The sequence below is a fragment of the Myotis daubentonii genome, chromosome 5 (assembly GCF_963259705.1).
Source record: "Myotis daubentonii chromosome 5, mMyoDau2.1, whole genome shotgun sequence".
NCBI lineage: Eukaryota > Metazoa > Chordata > Mammalia > Chiroptera > Vespertilionidae > Myotis > Myotis daubentonii.
This window is the reverse complement of record NC_081844.1, coordinates 61,184,873-61,206,266: the sequence shown is the minus strand read 5'-3', so window position 1 is coordinate 61,206,266 and position 21,394 is coordinate 61,184,873. Positions and strand designations below refer to the sequence as shown.

At 36.9% G+C, this 21,394-nt stretch overlaps 1 protein-coding gene across 9 annotated transcripts in view; it reads right to left on the bottom strand.

Moving 5' to 3' along the window:
• The window catches only part of INPP4B (inositol polyphosphate-4-phosphatase type II B), a 577,521-nt gene that overhangs the window by 90,548 nt on the left and 465,579 nt on the right, over positions 1-21,394 (bottom strand). For all 9 annotated transcript variants that reach the window (XM_059697959.1, XM_059697964.1, XM_059697966.1 and 6 more), the window contains 2 exons: positions 11,596-11,773; positions 5,063-5,266 (listed from right to left, as the gene is read on the bottom strand). In XM_059697959.1, coding sequence (XP_059553942.1) covers positions 5,063-5,266; positions 11,596-11,773 — 382 coding nt within the window. The remainder of the gene's footprint in view (positions 1-5,062; positions 5,267-11,595; positions 11,774-21,394) is intronic.

Below are 21,394 nucleotides of genomic sequence, written 5' to 3'. Positions count from 1 at the left end.
GAATAGTCACCTCAAAGTTGATTCTGAAATGAAAATATGCACCAAGGAGAGAGGATATAACTAGGTATTTTGACTGGAACAGAGAAACAAAATCCTCAAAATAATTTATGAATTCCAGCGTGTGTGTGTGGTGGGGGGTGGGGGGGAGGTGCCTGACATAGTGCAGTTATCTTAAATAGAAATACTTGGTGTTTCAAAATAAAAAGGTAAACAAGACCAGTATTTTGAGGACAAATTTCAGTCATTACTTTACTCTACAAATGAGTATCCAGCACCTTTTTATGTGCAGATGTTCTGCTTACTGCAGCGATACAACAGTGAACATGACACTGTCTTTGTCCTTTAGGAGCTTATAAAGTTCAAGAACACAAGGAAGAAACAGACTGGTTATAATTCATTGTTAACAAGGCTGAGTGATCATGGGATAAGAATAATGCTTTATTATACAAAGTGTTTTGGAGTTGAATGCATACACACACACATACTATATATCTGTCTGTCTACCTATTACATAAAATTTGGAAATAATTGGCCATATTTTAGTGAACATTTTACTCATTTTGATTACTAAACTATAAGGTGTCGCTTGAGAAAAGTTAAATCACAGGTTGGTATCTAGTTGTCCATAAAAATTAATTACCTCTAAAAATTGAGAATGATAGATTTCCTTCTTATTAAGATAAGGTCAATGGTTTCACAAAGCATAATTCTAGCTAGTCAGAAAACTGAACAGATTCTCTTTTGAAAATCAATTTGCATAGGTATCTCTGTGTTATGCATGGCCTGAATGATTTTCCCTAGAGGTAAAGTCTAGGATGAAGACAGAAGCCTGCAAGAGACGCTGAGAATACACGTCACTGAAGATTGCTCATAGGGTTATCTGGCAAAAATATGTTTGTCCTCAACAGTTAGTAATATTTTGAAACTATCTGTCATCATGGCTACCAATTATGGTAATATAAACTGCTCTATTAATACTTCTGTTAAGATTAGGCATTCATGTTTGTTCTAGACATCATTAGAGAAAGGTGCAATACCAAGTAAACTGTGAGATGTTGATAATATATTAGAAACTGGTTTGTGTAAATCTTATTCCAAAATGCAATCTTTGCGAATATTGAGTTACAGAGACATCACATTTTTTTCAGGATATAAATGGACTTTATTATCAGGATGACTGACATAAATATTACTGTGCATCTGTGCTATTGTTTCTATGATCTATAAAATTCTTGAAAAGTTATTACGGATTAATGTGGATCATCTATTGTGTTCATGTGACATAAACACATTTTACCTTAATAAGGCATAGCAAATGTTCTCTTAACTTAAGAATGTAACTAAAATCTAAAATTTGATTTACATTTACAACATGAAGAGGGAATTAATTAGGTAATTTGAATGCTGAAATGTCTGATACAGAAATGTAGTTCAGCTAAAAAGTAGGTTTGGGATAAATAATAATAGTTTTCCTATTCTTCTCTTTGATAAAATGTATCAGAATATAAAGGTTCAGAAGGTCACCTTTTTTAAAAACAATTTTTTAAATGAAGGTAGGCAGACTTCAGCCCAAACCCATCAGTGTACTAATGTTAACATTAAATCACAGTGTTAAAGAGAATAGCATAATTACTGAAAACTACAAAACTGGGTCAACTTAATCCTTTGGTTGGATGACATGCTTTCATATTTTGGACAAACTAATCTTGGAATCCCAGCTGTTGGAAGCATCTGTTGTAGAAATGTAGAGGAAGACAAGCAGTATGTCATCTTTACCAGCTAAAAGATGAAGAATGCTATATTAGCCTATTTGCACAGATTGTCATAAAATCTCAGTATTCCTTTGGAATTTAATTGTTTACCAACTTTTCAAGAACTCAACCTCCAAAGCACTCAATCATTAATAAGTAAAATTATGCAAATAACAGACTTTTTTGGTCAGTGATCATTTTAGTTTCAATCTCTTCCATATTGATTAGATAATTATTATATAGATTCATGTCATCAATTTTGCTAACAAAACAAGTTGAAAAGAGGCAGGCTCACTCTCATTTAGAATTAATAAAGATTCTTTCTCACGACCTCAAAAAGAAAGATTCTGCGTGTGTCAGCAGAGTATTCAGAAGTTATTTACTAACATGCATTCACTTTCAAAATATTTATTGTGAGAAGCTCCATACAGTTGTTCATGTTAGGCAACTGTGAAAACTACAGTCACTATAGGAAATTAAATAGAACAAATAGATTTTTTTAAAATGGAGCTACTGTGACCTTATGTCTAAACCTAAACCAATGTAAGTGATCAGAGAATATTTTCATATGATAACACAGAAAACCAATTAAATTTATTTAAAACATTGAATTAATTCAGGAAGTTGACTAGACTTGTAATCAGTGCTGAAACTTTTCTAATACCTAATTAGCTAGAAAAGTGGAACACAGACTTGTTTCCAATTCATTTACTAGCACAATCTGTAAAGACATCTTCAATTAGCTATATTTTCTTTGAATTTATAAAACTTTTCAAAGTTAGTTAAAGCTTTGGAAATAATGGTAAATGGTTATAGCTTTGGTGGATTTTTTTCTGTTTCTTTTTTTAAAAAGAATTTTCATGTCTTGAAAGAGAATTTTTTTTAAAAGAAAGTGGTTAACAATAATAATCTATCTAACAATCAAATTCTGTTATTGCTGGCAAATAGAGTTAAATTATTTTGGGAGGAGAGAGTTAGAAGTAACTTCTCTGAGTGGGAAATATTTCCCTTGTAATTATGGTAAATTTAGACAACGTTTTATATACTTTCTAGTAACAATGGGATCCAGAGATGAAGAGTCCTTATGAAAAGGGGAATTTGGAGACAGAGTAGCGCCCCAGAAGAACATCATGAGAACATCATGGCCACCTACAAGCCAAGGAGAAGGCCCGGAAAAGCTCCTTTTTTCACTGCCCTCAGAAGGAATGCACCAGACAGAACAGCTGCTCAGTGACCCCACGGAACTGAATGGTTCACTGGACACCTCCTCACCTCACTGTATGCGTCCCACTCTCTTCCAGCTTTGCCTGTCATAAGAAGGTTCTGTATATCAAATGTTGAGTTGAAGTCACATTAATGAAGCCCACCTTCTACCATCTGTCTCTCTCCAACCTTTTGTCATAACCTTTTGCCACTATTTGTTAACATGTTTTTAACTACCACTAGGCTCTGAGGACCTAATACTTACCTTCCAATTTGGAACAACTACGATTTAGAAAGTCCCCAAAGTTATGTAAAGTAAAGGAAATAAGGAGGGAGGCAGAAGAGGGACATTTTTGTGTAGCAGGAGGAAGGTGAGATATGAGGGAGGATTAGCATAACACAGTGAGGTGAAAATTGTAAAAACCAACGATACCCCAAATTCCAAAATTCTCACTTGACTTTATATAAAATGGTAATTATTTATGAAAAGCTTAAGTTCTTTTCTGTATCTACCCAAACTCTTAAAATTCATTATATGCATTTTTGATAGAGCTGTTTATAATATGCAGTTTTCTTTTTTATCACAAGGAATAGCACTGACCCTCATAATCAGATTATTTAATTTACATATGCTATAAAAGAAAACATAGAAAAAATTCTAAAGTCATCCAATGCCTTGGCCTTTCCAGGTAATGGAGCGCTATCACACAGGTAAATCGTTTATCTCATGACCACCCTAAGCCAAACAGGTGCTTGCAGTTGAGAAAATCGAACTTCAGAGAGGTTAAGAGGGGCAAGTGCCTTGGAGCTCTCAATAAATTGAAGGAAAAGGTGAGGTAAAAGGCAGAAATACTAGATTTGCTCTTTTGAAAATGCTTCCGTGGGAGGAATGCAATCTTAATCAGCAACAACAAATACTTATTCAGCATTTACCTCTTGGAACCCAGCTCTGTTTTTCCTGTGATAGAAATTTTATCAGAAGAAAGAGCAGCCATCACTTCACAGCACTTGAGACAGCAATTTTTTGAGAGATCTGGACCTTTCCAATAATTTACTCCCTGAACACTTTTAAATTTGGGGTAGCAGGAATAGTAATTATTAACTGTTTAACATATAATACAGCTAGCATACTCTTTTCTTGGTTAAACATATGCTACAGTCAAGAGTTTCATTCCATGTGGGCATATAATTTGGAGGGAGTCTTAGAAAATCAATAGGTATTAATTCAGGAATAACACACACTGGTCTCCCTCACCCAGCACCTTCATGTTTCTCCTGTCTTATCTGCCAACTAGAGTTCCCATCCACACTGGCTTCTTTTGTCTACTTGGCTTTACCTTTTTTAAAAAATAGTATGTTTTTATTGATTTTTTTTTTAGAGAGAGAGAGGTAGGAAGTGCGGGGGAAGAGAAACATCACTGCAAGAGAGAAACATTGATCAACTGCCTCCTCCATGTCCCCTACTGGAGATAGAGCCAGAAACCAGGGTATGTGCCCTGCCCAGGAATCAAACCAGCAACCTTCTGGTGCATGGGATGATGCTCAACCAACTGAGCCACACTGGCCAGGGCACTTGGCTTTCCTTTTTTCAGATGCTTTATGTGGCCATCCTTCTGCTAATTTTAGGACACCTAGAGGAACATCTTCTTAATATAGAACCATGAGGAGAGGGATTTAAGAGATCTTTATATCCACTGCCATTTGGTTACAACAATGAAAATACTCGTTGCATCCGAGTAGTGCATTATAGATAATTTCAGACTCTTTTTCTAAAGCACAATTGTAATGGTTTATATTACCTTGGCAATAAATAAGGAAAGGTGTTATAGAATCTAGCAATTGTGGCATCTTTGCTTTGATGACATATTCCTGGTTGTATATATATGATTTATTTGACAGCAAATACATTTTTATGTCAAATAAATGTGATCTAGGAATAAAACTTCCATTCATAATTTGCCCTGAAGTAAAAATGAGACTGATTCACCCACAATATGTATCGTGACTGCTTTCTGCCTTGTTTGGATAAAAAGCAGATTTTTCTTCTTATGCTGACTTAATGTCTCAGGACTGAACACTGGGAAGAAAGTGATGTGCAAGAGACTTACCCACTCTTCCTCATCGTATTCTGAATGATGGGGAATGGAGTCCTGCCTTCTCATTGGTGGGGGTAGATCCTGGGGACTGCTCTCCTCGGTGCTGCTCTTAGGCGAGGGTGGCTTTTTAAGGATGCCTCCTGGCCTGGCAGTGTAAAGTGCTAACAGAGCGCTTCTGACCAGCTGATCCTTAAAAGCATGAACAAAAAGCTCTGTCTGGAAAGAAATTGACAAGGATTAGAAATACCATGGTAGGCATCTCAGCATAGAGCTATGAAAAGGTCAACTGCAGATTTGTTGGCACGTAAGAGAAAATGATTCATACCAATCAATGGAACATAGTTTGGTTTGGGGATGTTGCCAAGGCCTTGAGTCCTCCTGCTCTAAAAGTCAATGCCGAGGTTCCATGCGCGCTATCAGCACCATCTGTCGCCTCAGCCCCTCACTTTTAGTTCCACATTCTATCTTTGGAGATGGATTTCACTGGGAATAATCATTCGAAAACCATCTACCTTTCAAGTAATTCCAAATAGAGCTTAATGGAAAATATCATCAGATTATAGATAATCTACATTTTAAACAGTGTTAAAGGCTAAAGGAAGACATGTCTTTTAGAGGCAGGAGACTTGGTTTTTACTAATTTCAACAGTAGAGATGAATAAGCAGTCTTCCCATGAAAACCTTTGGCTTTTATTCCTTATTATCATCCCCTAATTGTCTCCTCCACCAAATGGTTTCGGTAGTGCTCGAGGTTAGCGAGGTGACTATAAAACCTACCATGGAGGATTTTACAGGCTGATGGTAAATAACCTGGTGAGCACTCGGATAATGACAGCTTCCCAGCGATAAAGAACTTCACAGCTGTACTTTTCAATTTCCCAATGAAATGTTTAATAGCTTCACCCCGTAATATACCGGAGGGGCAGTGATTGATTTTCTGTGTCATAGTACACTTAGCATGCACATGGGCTCACAATCTGTTCAAAGAGTGGAGAAGTCACTCACTCACTGACCCATATTGTTATCATATTTATCCTTTGTAATCTCTTAGGAAGGGGTCCTTTAAGTCATAGCATTATTTTCAATAACAGTTGATATAATTACCATTTAATGTGACTCTTGACTACAGTGCTGACTGCACTAGAGCTGTAAGTCTGGGTACCTGTTTATTGTGCTCTCTCATGGTGCAGTCAACACTGCCGTGTCTAACTGGTGGTTACCACATTGTCTCTGTCTCCTGTTGTGTCCATGCAATTAAAGAAAATCAGGGGCCTAGTAAGATGATGTCATATCTGTATAGCTCTTCTTTACAATAGATCATGAAATTCTAGAACTGAAATGGACTTGAAAGTGGACCTCTTCATTAACCAGATAAGGAAACTAAGAAACCAGTGTGGTGACCTGTCCAAGGCAGACTGTGTATTAGCAGCACAGATGGAACAGATGCCGTTTTCTGACAAATTCAGTAGTGTTTCCCCTTACTCCACACCACCTCCCAGCCACTGCAACTGGAGGTTTCTCTCCTTCCCCTTCTTCCCAAACTCCAACTCCCAAAGTGTTGTGAACAGCTACCAGCTCTCAGAATTAATTGTGTCCACAATTGCCCATGTAACTATCTTTACTGCTGAACTTTATTGGATGTTTTAAACACTCTTTTAATCTAGAGGCACTTTAAAGGGAATTAGATGAGAAATATGGAAAAAGACTATGTAAGAATAAGAGATTGGAAAATATTTTCATAATAAACTAGGAAATCAAAATAAAAAGCACCTTTTTAATTAAAAAATAACACTTGAAAAAAATTGGCTTGACAGTATTCAAACCAGTATAGTTATAGCAAAATGGGGAAATATGTTGTTTACATAATTTTCCATATAGAAAAAATATGTCTATCAATGTTAATTTAAGTATTAAAAATGTGAATTTATTTCCATTCAACTTAACTAGACTACTTCTCTGTTGATAATTTCAATAGCAACTTTTGATTTATTTTTAGAGCAAAACAGCTTGCCTTCTTTGAATTCCTGCTACTACATCTCTAGTCCTATACCACTCACATAATTACCATGTGGCTAAATATCTATTCACATGCAATGAAGTCTTATATGGTTCTTATCATTGCAATCATTTTCCTCCCATAGCATGCACACACTTCATTTATTCAAATCTCATTTGGGTTGATTTATCACCAAGTCCTGGGAGATTATACAGTAGATTCTTATAGTTTTACAACTCAGAAATTTTGGGTTGTAATATAATATAATACACAAAATATTAAGAGGACACAATAATAGCTGATCTTTTACTTTGTGTTTATATGAAAAACTTATCTGACTCCTTGGAAACTCTCAAAATCCTATATGTAGAATCGCATTCTGTTAGAAAATAGAAAATAATCTATTCACATGACCTGGAAACAAATCTTAATTTTCTTGAGCAACATTACTTAGTATAGACCAATGAAGATCCTGATACTTTACAGTCAAATAAATAAGCTTATAGAGATTAATATATCCACAGAATTCCAACATGTCTGTATTTTGTTGTTCTTGCAACTGAGAAGATACTAGGGAAGCTAAAAGTCATGGCTAGAGTGTGATCATGTCTCTGAGTTGCCTGTTGCCTTGGAGTTCTGATAAGCTATTTTCTTTTCTGACTCAGCTCACATTACATTAAGTTAAAAAAGAAATGTTGTCTAAATGTTATCATAAGGGTAGGCAAAACAATTCTTTTTAAGTATCAGTTCAATAATATACTAAAAAAGCATAAACTTAAGCAAAGGCAACCCATTTTATTTGTTTGATATTTTAAAGAGAGAAATGTTATCTGAAAAATGAAATGTTTTTCTGCCTTACTGACATTTCTCCAATTCGTATTCTCATATATATTTTCAAAGTAACTTGAATTATCAGCAAGTATAAAAGTACTAAAAATTATTTCTCCTGGGAATAAATTTCCTAGTTTCCTGACTATCAGTGGCAGAGAAATAGTTAGGATATGTTCATTTAAAATGACTCTTTTTAACTAGAAATTTCAACAAATTAATCAAAGTCCCCTTCCATTTGGAATGACCTTATTGTCACTGAAAAAATTCAAGGCTATGTCTAATCCCATCTGCAATACAGAATTAGCCAAAGGAATAAACAAGTGACCATAATTTTAGTTGTCATGTATATGGCAAGAAAGAATCCTGTTTGTTTTTAAATTTGATATGCTTTAATTATTCTATAGGGCATTGGAAAATAGGCAGCATAGAGAGATAAACTATATGATCCTTCTAACTATCTAGCTTACTTCCAGAGGCAGTTTCCAGGCTATGGCACAAGGAGGAAGAAGCCACAGATGAACTTCTCAAACTGAGGAAACAGAGATTAGAGCTTGGAAAAGCCAAAGTGGTTAGTGAGAAGTCACAGAAAAGAGTACCAGAAAGGTGGGAACTGCACACAGAAAGAGCCCTGATGATCTGTAAATGGTGCTTTTAAATCTTTACCTGAGTACTGATCTGCATGTGCGAGGATTCGGGGTCATAAGGGCTTAGAATAGCTCATCTTCCCACCAGCAGAGTGGGCTTTGTAATACACAGGGCACTGTGTAGAGCCCTCAGAAGGGTATGGCCCAAACAGTGGGGCTAAATTAGTCCCAGGTTAAAGGCTGCTCTGGATCCTGCTCTAACGGGGCTTAAAAATAAGGCTTGAAAGGATCTTACTGATTGCTAATAACTTAACTTCACACTAGCACAAAATCCAACATTATTTAAGGAATACAAGAAAATCCAGCAACCAAGAATGTAAAATACAAAATTCCTGTTATTCCATAGAATATACCAAGCATACAATGAAGCGGAAAATTTCGACCCATAATTAGAAAAAACACACAGAGATTTTATCTCCCTTCCAACTGCCTGCTTCCTTGCTGATGCTGAAACTACTGACCCACACGGGCAGCTGATCAAGGTTTGACTGCTAAGGGACCTTCCTAGAGTGGCAGAAATAGAGTCTGCCATCTTGCCCCCACACCACAGGCACAGCAGGAAAGAAGAAGTCACCCTGAAATGGAAAGTTCTGCAAGCCTGCTTTTAAAAAACAAAAATCAAACAAAGAAACAAACCCTTTTCGCTCAAACTTGCAAAAGTGTCCATTAAGTCATTAGTAGCAAATTCAATCAATTAATTAAAAAATAGAAGACCATTGTTGGGGCATGGAGTCTGAACCACCAGCAGCATGGCTAGGTAGAAATGAATCATACTTTATTTTAAATCATAAGTTACACATTGTCTTCAGAGACTATGCAAAACTCTGTTAACTGGGATAATTATTTGAACTTCCAGTAACACATTCTTAAAATGAAAATGCATGGCTTGCAAACCTAAAAAGATCCTCCTGGTTTCAAGGGCTGACAGATTTATTAGTAGACGAAGCATGTCTACTCAGTTAAAAATAAAAATATAGGGGAAAAAGTTGGAGCGATGCTGAATTAAAGGAGGAGAAAATACGTGCCCTGTCCCCCCACCCAAGTCACTGCAGCAAGTTGTAAATGATGTGTGAAATGACTAGCCCCTGTCCAATGCACAGGAAGAACATAGATACTGCCCTGTGATCACTGCAGTGATGTGCTACCTACTAACATTTCTGCTTAGGTGAATCCAAGAAGCCTCATCTCGTCCAGAAATTCCAAAAAGAACTGAACCAAAATGAAATTACCTTATTTTACTGTGTATAACACTTTCCTCTCCCCCGCTTCACTTTTCCATGGCCATAATATATTTATTGATAATTAGATATATTTATTGACTATCAGAATAGTTAAGCATTGCTGATGAGTTTGTGTAAAATTTTCTTTGTAATTTTAAAAATGTAAAAATCAAAATGCATATATTACATAGAGGATACCGGAAAGTTTCCTCCCTCCCTGGTTTTTCCCTTTTTGTGCTATGGCCTGGAAACTGCCTCTGGAAGTGAGCTAGACAATCACTATGTACCCACCATTTCAAGGTAAAGTAAAATAACACCAGTCACGAAGCCCCTGGCACAAGATTTGGCGAAGTCGGTACTTGTAAAATTTGGGTCAGTTTTCCCCTCCCTTCCCATGATGGAGGCACCTGATCTGACATAGAAGGAATGCTGCAGTGCAAACTGGAAGTCTTAGGCTTTGACTTTTTAACTTTTTAATTAATTAGACAATTCACTTGACCTTTCTGAACAGGTATTAGCTAATTTTTAATACAAATAGATATTGTTTATATCCTATGAGAAAATCATAATAATGTACTCTTTAAACTAAAATGTTAAATAAGTAAAAAGTATTATTATTATTATTAATTAGCATATCTGAATAAAAAAATATACACCTATCATATCCAGGTTTCTATGAATCTGTTCTTTAGGGCTGCAAAAAACTACACTGTTATTTTATTCTAAAACTAGAGGCCCAATGCAAAGATTCATGCACATTGAAAGGAAATTAATTAGAAGAAATATTTTAGAGGCCAGGGAGGAACTTGAGAGATTATCCAGCCAGGGAGGGGGGAGGGACCAAGGAGGGCTCCAGGGCATGTCCAGCCTGTCTCGCCCATCCCAATTGGCCAGACCTCAGGAGCAAGCTAACCTACCAATTGGAGCATCTGCCCCCTGGTGGTCAGTGCATGTCACAGCAACCGGTTAAATGGTTGAACAAATGGTCCGACACTTAGCATATTAGGTTTTTATTATATAGGATAACACCATGAGAACTTTCTTTGGTCAGTTTCTTCAAGGACATATTTACTGAAAGGATCTCATAATAAATTGCAAGATGTCCTCAGAATGCAGAGGTTAAGGATAATTGTATTGGAATTGGACACCAGGACACCTGGTTTTATATTTAAAATCAAACTGCAATTTGTCTTTTTCTACCTTGGTTCTCTCTGTGTCATTTAGTTGCCCTAATTAGTTATGGAATTGATGTAGTACCTACCTTTGCCAGGCTACCTGTCCTCTCTGCATATAAGGTTCAAGTCACCCTTAGAAAAATGAAGGCTTAGTTCCCACTAACATTTCAAACAATAACTAATATTTTGGGGAAATTTTAGAACCTTTTCCCAGTAGATAATGTTGAAAGTGAATCAGGCAGAGAAATTACCCCATGTCACTGATAAGAATACACATCCAAGTCCTGTTTTCAAATGAAGTGAATTCCCATTTAAATGTATAGCTTCATATGCATATAATTTAGGTGATCACCAGAGGAAATAACTTTCAAAATCTAATTTATTTGACAAGGCCACGAGCCAAAGAAAATGAAGGATGTCAAGGAAAAGAAAAAAATATATACCAACCAATAACAGGTTTCATTTCCTACAAGGAAAAAAAAAATCAGTGCTCAGTTGAGATTTAAAAAGAGAATGAGGCCAATTCAGTTTGATCCTGTGGCAATATTCTGAAGCTTACTTTTTCACTTAGTCTAGTTTACATTTCCAGGTGCTAGGAAAGGCAATGTATGCATAAAGCAACACCCATGTGGATTGGGGTATTTCATTTTCCCCACTGTAGGAATGATTTGGGTCTTACTTTTTCTGAAAGCATCTTTAAAGAATTCTTCAAGCTGTCTGGAGAATGCTGGCTTGCAGAATTAAGCAGTAGGTCTGCATGGGTTGCTATCAGAGGTTGTAGTTGATTGATGTTGCTGAGAACTTCCTTTGCTTTGGCTGTGTTTTCAGGTGAATAGTAAATAAACTGGTAGCCAGTACTACAACAACAAAGAGAAAGGCAAGTTACACACAAAGCAGAAAGAATTTGCAGCCCTTAATATCAGATGGCAAATCATAAACATAAGTCCATATGTCATTACTTCCTATTGAACAGATAAGAACTATTCTAAGAGATTTTTACAATGTCCTAAGAAGAGTTGTTGTTGTTTTTTTTAAGTAAAATGAACAAGGTATTTTTTAAGACTAGGTAAAATAAATCTAGTTCTTACTCATATACTAGGAACATTCTTTATGTTTACATATATCAAGTATTAACAATCAAAACAAATTAGTGTTAGTATTAATTATTAATAAACTTGAGGTCACACAGCACAGAGGGAAAAGACTGAATATAAATCCTGGCTCTGGTACTTACTAGCTGGGTGACCTTGAGCAGCCTTCTGCTTCCTCATGAGGGAGGTGGGCATAATTACCTGAACAATTATTTATAATAGGGGGGTTAGGTTGGTGATCATTCGTGGCAAGTGCCTAATAGAGTGCTTGACACAGAGCAAGCAGCCAATAACTACTACCTATATCTTTCCCCATGATACTTGGGACAAAGGGAGTAAATTTTAATGGCTGAGAAATGAATTTAATGCCAAGTGGGCATATGGAGAATTTTATTGTAGAGAAAAAGGGCATTTCCAGCAAAAAATTACATTATGCTATTTTATCATCACCCTTTTCGTTCCTGTGGTTTTTCATTTGTTATAAAAAATCTAAAATTGATTTCTGCCTTTTATAACTATCATCTAGGAATTGGTCAAGCAGGTTATGTTATGGGGGTAGGAATTCCATGGAGGGAAGAAATCTTTGGCCAGTTTTATTAGGAAAGATAAAGGAGGCATTCCAGCGGGGAAAGGAAGAAATAGCAAAGCATTAGGCAAAGGGGAAAAAGAGAAGTCATGGTTGTTGCATTCACAGGGTTGGTGCAAAGCATGCTTACATCCCTTTGTATCCAACTGTCAAAGCATTTCTCACAGTACCTTGCTACTATGTTGGGTACTTATTGAAAATTCCCATCATTCCATTTCTTATTTTGAAATATTAAAACCCAATAAGAAAAATTCACATCTAGGAATCACTGTCCCCTTCCCTTTAGACACTAATGATTTTCAGGAGGAAGTATCCATTTCTTCAGGGAAATATTATTCTTTTGTAAACATATAATGGCTATCATGCTAGTTATTTAATTTTTTTCTTGCATGCTAATGAAGAGGAATGTCCTTAGTTGCTTGGACTATTCCTACGACAGGACAAGAAGTCAACGAAGGCATAGGTTTATGAAGAAAACACAGTGCTAATCTGTGACACTTAGGGGAATTTGCTCTCAACTTTGCATGTGACTGAAATTTCAGAAGCAGAATATTAAAAATAAAACATACCTTACTTATCATATATATTTTGATGCCAATTAAAGCCCCAGACAAATAACAATGGTGAGGAGGAGAAAGGAAATGATGTCCTGTCAATGATTTGTCTCTTTCTGGCTCCCCCAATCTTGGGCAGGAGTGTGCTAAGGCCCTTAACAAAAATCATCTGTACTCTGGTTTGGTACGAAGTTCAATCTACCGCGCCCTTTAGTAAATCAAACAACCGGGTGTTATTTTTGTAAAGATAATGATTATCTAAAGATATTGATGGGGCACCAGGGTGGGGCTGATGTTTGATGCCCAGCAGCTCTGACAGGAGAGAGTAAGACTTACTACCCACCCAACACAGAAGGCAGTGTGTAGTGGCTGCTCCGCGACCCCTTTCCACTGATCTGCTCCTCTGGCATTACACTTTGCTCTCTGGTGTCATCTTATGGGTACTGAGAGGCCTCCCACAACCTAGCTCTTGCTTGGAAAGCTAGCCATCTCAAGGTCATATGCGCACTTCCATTCTTCTCTTCACATAACTGTCCTCTTGTTGAGGATGGCATTCCTGGCCTCTCATACAGTCACTCCCATACATTATTTTTTTCTATGTATTTCTTACTCTGAAAATTCCCTTAGTGTCTCCTCTCCATTTGAATTGAACATGTACATTTTCAAGATTTATTTCTCAAGTGTTCATTTCTTCTATCCGAGTTCAGCTGTGCTCAAATTTTAGCGGGCGTAAGATTGACTAGGGGATGAGGACAGGGTCTGGGTGTTAGAAGTGCAGATTTCCTGGCAGCGCCAGGCGGTTCTGCGCCAGTAGGTGGTAACATTTGTAACAGAGGGAAATCCCGATGCAGGTGGAGAGTAGAGCACTGGCAGGGACACCTGCTGTCACTGTTTTGACCCTTATCCCCTCTGAACCCTTGATCTTCTACACAATAATTCTGATAAAAGTTCAGTAATCTTACCCTAAGTTCCTTATCGCGAACTAATTTTAATTTTCACAAACCTTTTACGAAACTACTTTTGCACTCCATTTTTATATTTAGCACAAGATGCTTCGGTTCCTTTTCCATTACCAGCGCTGCCTCCCCTAACTTTTTGCACCATCCCTTCATCTTTTCCCTCCCAATATACCTCCCACCCACTTCCTTCCCTCCAATACATTCCTCAGTCACCTTCCTGGGACATTAATCAGTATAACCCTCCCCTGCTCCTAAGTTGGTCTGTCGGAGTGTAGTTAGGCAGCAGGCATCGCTTCTCCCACTTTGGTCCCATAATGATGAGCACCTTACCTAGTGAGGCTGAAAGATTCATTTTCCACAATAAAAGCCAATGTTGGTGTCCAGGGTGAAATAGTATGGTATGGAAAAAAATATCGCCACCACAAAATAAGTTTAAGTAGACATAAATTTCATCTACCTATTCAGTGCCTTACTCTTAAACATGTCATATATTTTCACAGTTATAGCTTCTTAAATGGAAAGTTATGAGTACAATTTAATTATCAAGATAAAAAGAATATAGCAAAACTCTGTTTTATAGTGGTCTGAAATTTAAATTGAATCCAAACACTTGAATTAAGTATCAATCAGACAAAACCAGCAAAACTACAACATATCTGCTTGGACAAAAAATATTTTATAGGGTGTAAATAATATAGCAAATCATAGATTAGGAAAATTGAAATGGGCTTCATAATAGTTTTCCACTAGTAAAACAATTAAGTGTACATATGTAAATATGTACATTTTAGTTTCTATTTATTTAAATTCTTTAATATCATTTCATTAGAACACACACATATTCACATGTAGGTGTGTGCATGTTGTTATGGGGGTGTCATATTTTGGAGATATAAAGAAAAATAAAGCAGGTAGTGAATTAATATTCGTATTCATATACTCTAATTAGTACCAGGATACAATTTAGACAAGGACTGTATATCCTGAGCGAACATCCCACTTGGGTTGCTTTTCGCTGGTCCTCCTGCATATGTACCCCATCCTCTCGCATTGACTTGCTTCAGGGCTCAGTCCTTGGAACTCCTCCTTTTTAAAAAATCTTCATGTCCTTCCTAAATAACCTCATTTAATCTGGTGGTTTAAACACCTCAGTTGTGCTAATGACGCCCAAATTCACATGTCTAACCCAAATCTATTTTCTTGAACTCCAATTAAAAATAAAAGCTCTCTACTCGGGAGGCCCTGTGTTAGCGAGAGGCCAGCTGAGTCGCCAACGTGGCGTACCTGGTCCCACACTTGCACAAGGTGGATGAGACCGTCCTTTCCGAAGAAGACCTAGCAGTCGACATTTGGTTCGGGCACGATTGGAACACAAGTGCATGAAAGTGGAAGAGGTTCTGGACAGCATAGCAGAGGCGCTTAAACATCTGGCAGTTACTCATCTTGTGGAAACTACATCAGTACCTGACTTCAACAAAATGTATGAGTTATACGATCCGTGGACTGTGTTCTTTTTCTTCAGTGACAAGCACATCAGGATTGGCCTGGGTACTGGCAACAACCAGATGAACTGGCCAAGGAAGACAAGCAGGAGACTTCATGGAGATTGTGTACCTACTGAGGCGCCCGGAAAGGCTGGCCTGCTCGTGTCCCTGAAGGACTGACTTCTCCACAAAGTACAGATACTGAACACTTGTCCCAGGTTCGATGTGCTGTGGACTCATGTTCACATGGAGATGTCTGGAACTCTCAAAACCCTTTGAGGAAGTGTTTGGAGTTGGCCTGGCACTGTACTTTTATGTTTTCAAATGTTGTTAAGTCTCTAGCTGAAGTAAACAAATACATGGTGATGGGAACAGTCAAAACAATCAAACAAACAAACAAACAAACAAAAGCTCTCTTCTTGACACCTCCAACTCCCGATGTCCCCAACTGGGCTCATCAGCTCCCCATTCTTAACCACCAGCCCCTACACTCTTCCCAAAGTAGTTCATAGCAAGTCCATCTGCTGTGGTCTATGTCTCTTCTCTTTCTCTCCTACTCTTTCTCCAATTTTTCAGAAAATTCTGCCTTTTCCTTCAAAACACATGCAAAACCCAACCACTTATTTTCATATTCACAGCAACCACCTGGTGCAAGACACCATCACCTTCTACCCTCAGGATCATTACAATAGCCTAGAATCTTCAGTCCTTACTCTAAGACAGTGATGGCGAACCTATGACACGTGTGTCAGAGGTGACACGCAAACTCTTTTTTTTGGGTTGATTTTTCTTTGTTAAATGGCATTTAAATATATAAAATAAATATCAAAAATATAAATCTTTGTTTAATATGGTTGCAAATATCAAAAAATTTCTATATGTGACATGGCACCAGAGTTAAGTTAGGGTTTTTCAAAATGCTGACACGCTGAGCTCAAAAGGTTCGCCATCACTGCTCTAAGACATTAAAATCCTTGACTTATGCTTAGGTTTGAAGGAGGCCTGAGGCAGGCAAGGAGAGAGAAATACAGCAATTCTATCTTAGTTCCCTGCCCACGCCCCAAATTCTAGGAATCGAATCGTTCCGCCACTTATCTTTCCGCCCCTACAGGCACTGCTCCCTCCACCCCTGAACCCATTTCCTCAACCAAGCTAGTCCTGTAGTAAATGGAGGCTTGGACAAATACAGATGAGAGATGATGAACAGGCAAGGATGAAAGGGAAGGAAATGATAGAAGAGGAGGCGCCTGGGTAGGAGACCAGCATAGAAAAAGTGCCATACAGTGATGTGCTTCTGTTCCGGTGCCAGAATGAAATCTCCAGAGAAACATCTAAGGGACAAACTCCACTTTTTCCCAACTTAAGCACTACTTGTAAAACAAACAAACAAACAAAAAATAAAAACATAACAAAACAAACAAAGAATGATCCCTTGAAATCAAGAGGGAAGGATAGATAGGCTCTCAGCTTTAACTGAGAAGAAAACCATGTGGATAATAAATGGAAATGTACCCCTTAGTGTATTTGAATATACCCTTCTCGATTCACAGGGTTTAACAATGTGCTTCAGGAAACTGTAGAAGGCAAAAAACAAACAAACCCAGACTTTGCTTTTCACCAGGCAGCCTTTCCTTTTTTTTTGTTTTTCTCCCTAGAAGTATGATTTAGAAAAAAGAACTAGAGGAATACAGTATTTGTTTTGTTTACTGCCTATGGATTTCACTCATATAATTAAATGAGTTACATGACCTAAGCTTAAATTGATGTTTGTCTTTGAAACTACTCATTTAAAAAAAAATATTGGTTTCATGTTAATTTTAGAACCAGCAATTTTGAACAAGGCTGATTCTGCCATTTATTAGCTCTGTGACAGGTTATACCAATTAAGAGGGATAAACCTAGAATTCATTTTGATTTATTTTGCCCTCAAAGGAAATTTGCCTGTTGGCTCTGATCACAGTAGCTCCTACTATCCCACTTTTTAGGTTGCGAGCTCTTATCTGTAGTTTCTTAACCAATAAGACCTCTTTTCTATGTACATCCTTTCCTTAGTCCTATCCCTGCCCTAAAAAATTTTTCTCAGGCACAATTATATGATCTTCAAATAAACAGTCTAATATGTTTTCACTTCCTGCATTGCCTATTTCCATTTATCTTTAAATTTAATTGCCCTTATTTTCTTTGTCGACTTCCAAGGGGCTGTCCAGTTCTACTTCTCATAGTTTGTCTACTGGTATTTTCATGCTCACTGCTCTAGGAAGGCGGGATGGAGGAACATCCAAACCAGCTCTCCCAATTGCTCCCATCTAAAATATTTCTCAACTCCAACCTGGACTGTATCCATTCATGTGCCTAATCAAAGTATAGAGTAAGATAAGGTACAATAATAGAAACTATTCAAAAAATACACTGCAAAAGCAAATGCTTCCTTGACTGCAAATGGGTATAAGAGACCTTTCTGGAGTGATGGATATGTCATAAAATTGAATTGTGATGATGACTGCACAATTTTACAATTTAAAAAATCATTGACTTGTATACTTAAAATAGATCAGTTGTATTGCATGCAAATTAGCATACCACAAAAGCAGAGAATGGAAAGGTGGTTGCCAAGAGATTGGCAAGAAAAAAAATGGAGAGATGTTGGTTAAGTGGTACAAAGTTTGTTGTGTAGGATGTGTAAGTTCTGGGGATCTAATGCAGGCATGGTGACTATAGTTAACAATATGGTATTGTATGCTTGAAATTTGCTACAAGTGTAGATCTTGCGTTCCCACACAAAAACAAAGAAAAGAAAATGATAATGATGTGATATGATAGCTAACTTAATTAGCTTGATTATTTCACAATGCATACATATATCAAAGCATCAAGTTATATACCTTGAGTATATAAAATTTTCATTTGTCAATTATACCTCAATAAATCTGGATAAAAACAAAAATGAATGTTCCCAGCACATACACTATTATAGTGCTGGTGATTATGATCCTGAGATAGGAACACAGAAAAAACAACAGGTATATTTAGGAGTCATTTTCTTTTTTTTCTGTGTTAAAGCTGATATTTGTTGGAGGGTGTCTAGTAAAACCAACAATTTACACTGTAGATTTAAGACTAATAATTCAAATCTCTCCCTCCTCCTCCTTCTTCTGTCTCACATTTTAATAGCTAATACTTATTGGGTCTATACTAAAGGCCTAGCATTACGCTAAATTCTTTTCAGGGATTATTGTATCTAATCTTGACAACAATTCTCAGAAGAACAAATATTATTCCATAATACAGATATGGAAGTTGAAGTCTGGGTGTGTTAAGTAACTTGGCTTGGGTCACACAACTAGAATAGATGTTAAAACCAGGGTTCAAAACCAGGCTCTTATTATTACACAGTTTGAATTCTTATGTTTTACAATCTCATGAACATGATATACAAACAATTTAAATTTGTAAAAGTTATAATATGAAAACTAACATAGGAAACATCTTTTATTTAGTAATGTAATGGTAGGTACAGCCAATAAATATTAAAATATAATTTTCAAAGTTCTTATTTGCTTATTAAGGCAAAGCTTATTAGAAAAGATACATGATTCTATTTTATAATACAGCTTATACTAAAGAAAGAATTTGATAATTATCTAGCAGTAAATTGCTCTCAACAAATATTTTATGACTGCTACGTGGCCAATGCAATGAGGAACACAAAAGGCCAGGGGTAGCCAGCAAGATAGTCAGTGGATGAGAGTGATGATGCCTGTCCTCTAAATGCCACAGCCAGGGGCTGGTAGCAGAGAAGGAGAAAAAGGAAATAACTTTTTTGCCTCCTCATCTTCCCATAAGACCTTGCAAACCGAAGGCTCTGTATTCTTGCTGTGTACATTATCCTTCAGGGTAGCCATAGATTCAGGACTTGATTACTAACTTCAGTTCTATAGCTCCTTATATTTCCAGCTCAGACAGTCATTTAAAAATAATGTGTAAGGATAACACATGGCAGCCACTTTTTTAGATGTTTGTAGTTGGTTTCCTGTTACCTAGTTTCCCAAATGTGCTGGAAGTGGCAAAAGGCTTTTACAAAAACGTTTCTCTTATTCTACAACTAGATAAAAAGGAGTTAGAAAACAAAACCATCCTAAAAATATAGAACTCTGTCTGCATCTATCTGTCACATTCAAAATAAATATGTTATCCTTTCAGAAACATTCACCAATATGTTCAGATTGCTGTCTTCTGTGTACATTTAATTTCATGTATTCTTTTGGGCACATTTTCTATATTCATCCCTACATACCTCATAATCCACATACTAATTAAAATAACTACATAGTGTTCTACTCTAGTGATGCAAAGTAGTTTGCTTATCCATCCACTCAAGTTGTTTCTAATATTTTATTATTATGGACAGAATCAATAAATATCTTTTAACATTTTTTTTCTTTTATTACTTTTATTCTAGGTATACCCCTATATAAGTGGTTTCCCTGAGATATATTTGGGATAATTATAGAGAATCAGTAAGATAATATTCTAGAAATATTTTTACTGACTACTGTACACAGCAATTTTAGGCAGATTAAACTAGTAACTGATCTGAGTGCAAATCACCACTTTGATTCATGTTTTTAATAGTAAAGATATAGTAATTTACTTTTAAACTTATCTATATATATAAAAGGCTAATATGCTGTGTTTGACCATCTGACTGGTTTCTATGACACACACTGACCACCATGGGGCAGACACTCAACACAGGAGTTGCCATGGTGCGCACTGCCATTTACAGAAATGGCACGGCAGGCCTGGCACCCACAAAGAAACACTTGGCTTCCCCCAGGTGGGACACAGGCCCCACCACCACCCTGGAGTGACAGACCACCAAATCACAGCTGACACTGCTGAGACCCCATGGCGCAAAATGTGGCCCACAGCCTAGCCCAGTCCAGAAACAGTCGCTGTGGGCACCGGGTAATGATGTCACAGCAATGCCCAGCTTCCTCTCCCTAGTGACTAGTCTCCTTGCAGTTTCTTCAGCCCAGGAACAAGACTTGCTTTGTAGCCATGTGGAAACATTTTACACTTTAACCAAATGTCTGTGAAGCATTTTCCCATGCCTCATCTCATTTGAGCCTCACAGAGGTCCTGGAGTAGGAAGATAGGAGACTCTGTTGAATCTTATTTTCTTTTCATTAGCTGGAAAATGGAGATTTAGAAAGCTTAGAAACCTGACCTAACTGAAAAGAAGAAATGGTGGAACTTGAAAAATGACTTTAGGTTTTCTCACTGCACAGAATGTAGTCAAACACTGCTGTAGTTAAATATTTTACCCTTTGTTCTCCCTGTGTGATCTACAATAATAATCTGCTTCATGTTGATATTTACTGCTGTATTGCTGACAATTACCTGAAAGAGAAGTTGGGGTGCTTCACTGGGCTGGAAAAAGTTTAACTAAATCAGAAAGCAGGTCTAATTAAGTTTATCTATATATCTATATCTATATCTACATCTACATCTATATCTATATCTATATCTATATCTATATCTATATCTATATCCATCTATCTCTATATAAAGCTCTTGCTGGCACCAATTGCACATGTTTGTTTCCATCTGTCATTGTTGATCGTGAATTTGGTTGACACTTCTATAATAGAGAAAGGGCAAATAGCATTATAAAAATATTTCTTTTAATTAATTTCCTTTCAATGTGCACAAATTCGTGCACTGGACCTCTAGTATTTTAATAAAAGCCTCAGAAAAATTGAATGGAGCAACTTTTAAAATTTCTGTCTGGTGGGTTGCAA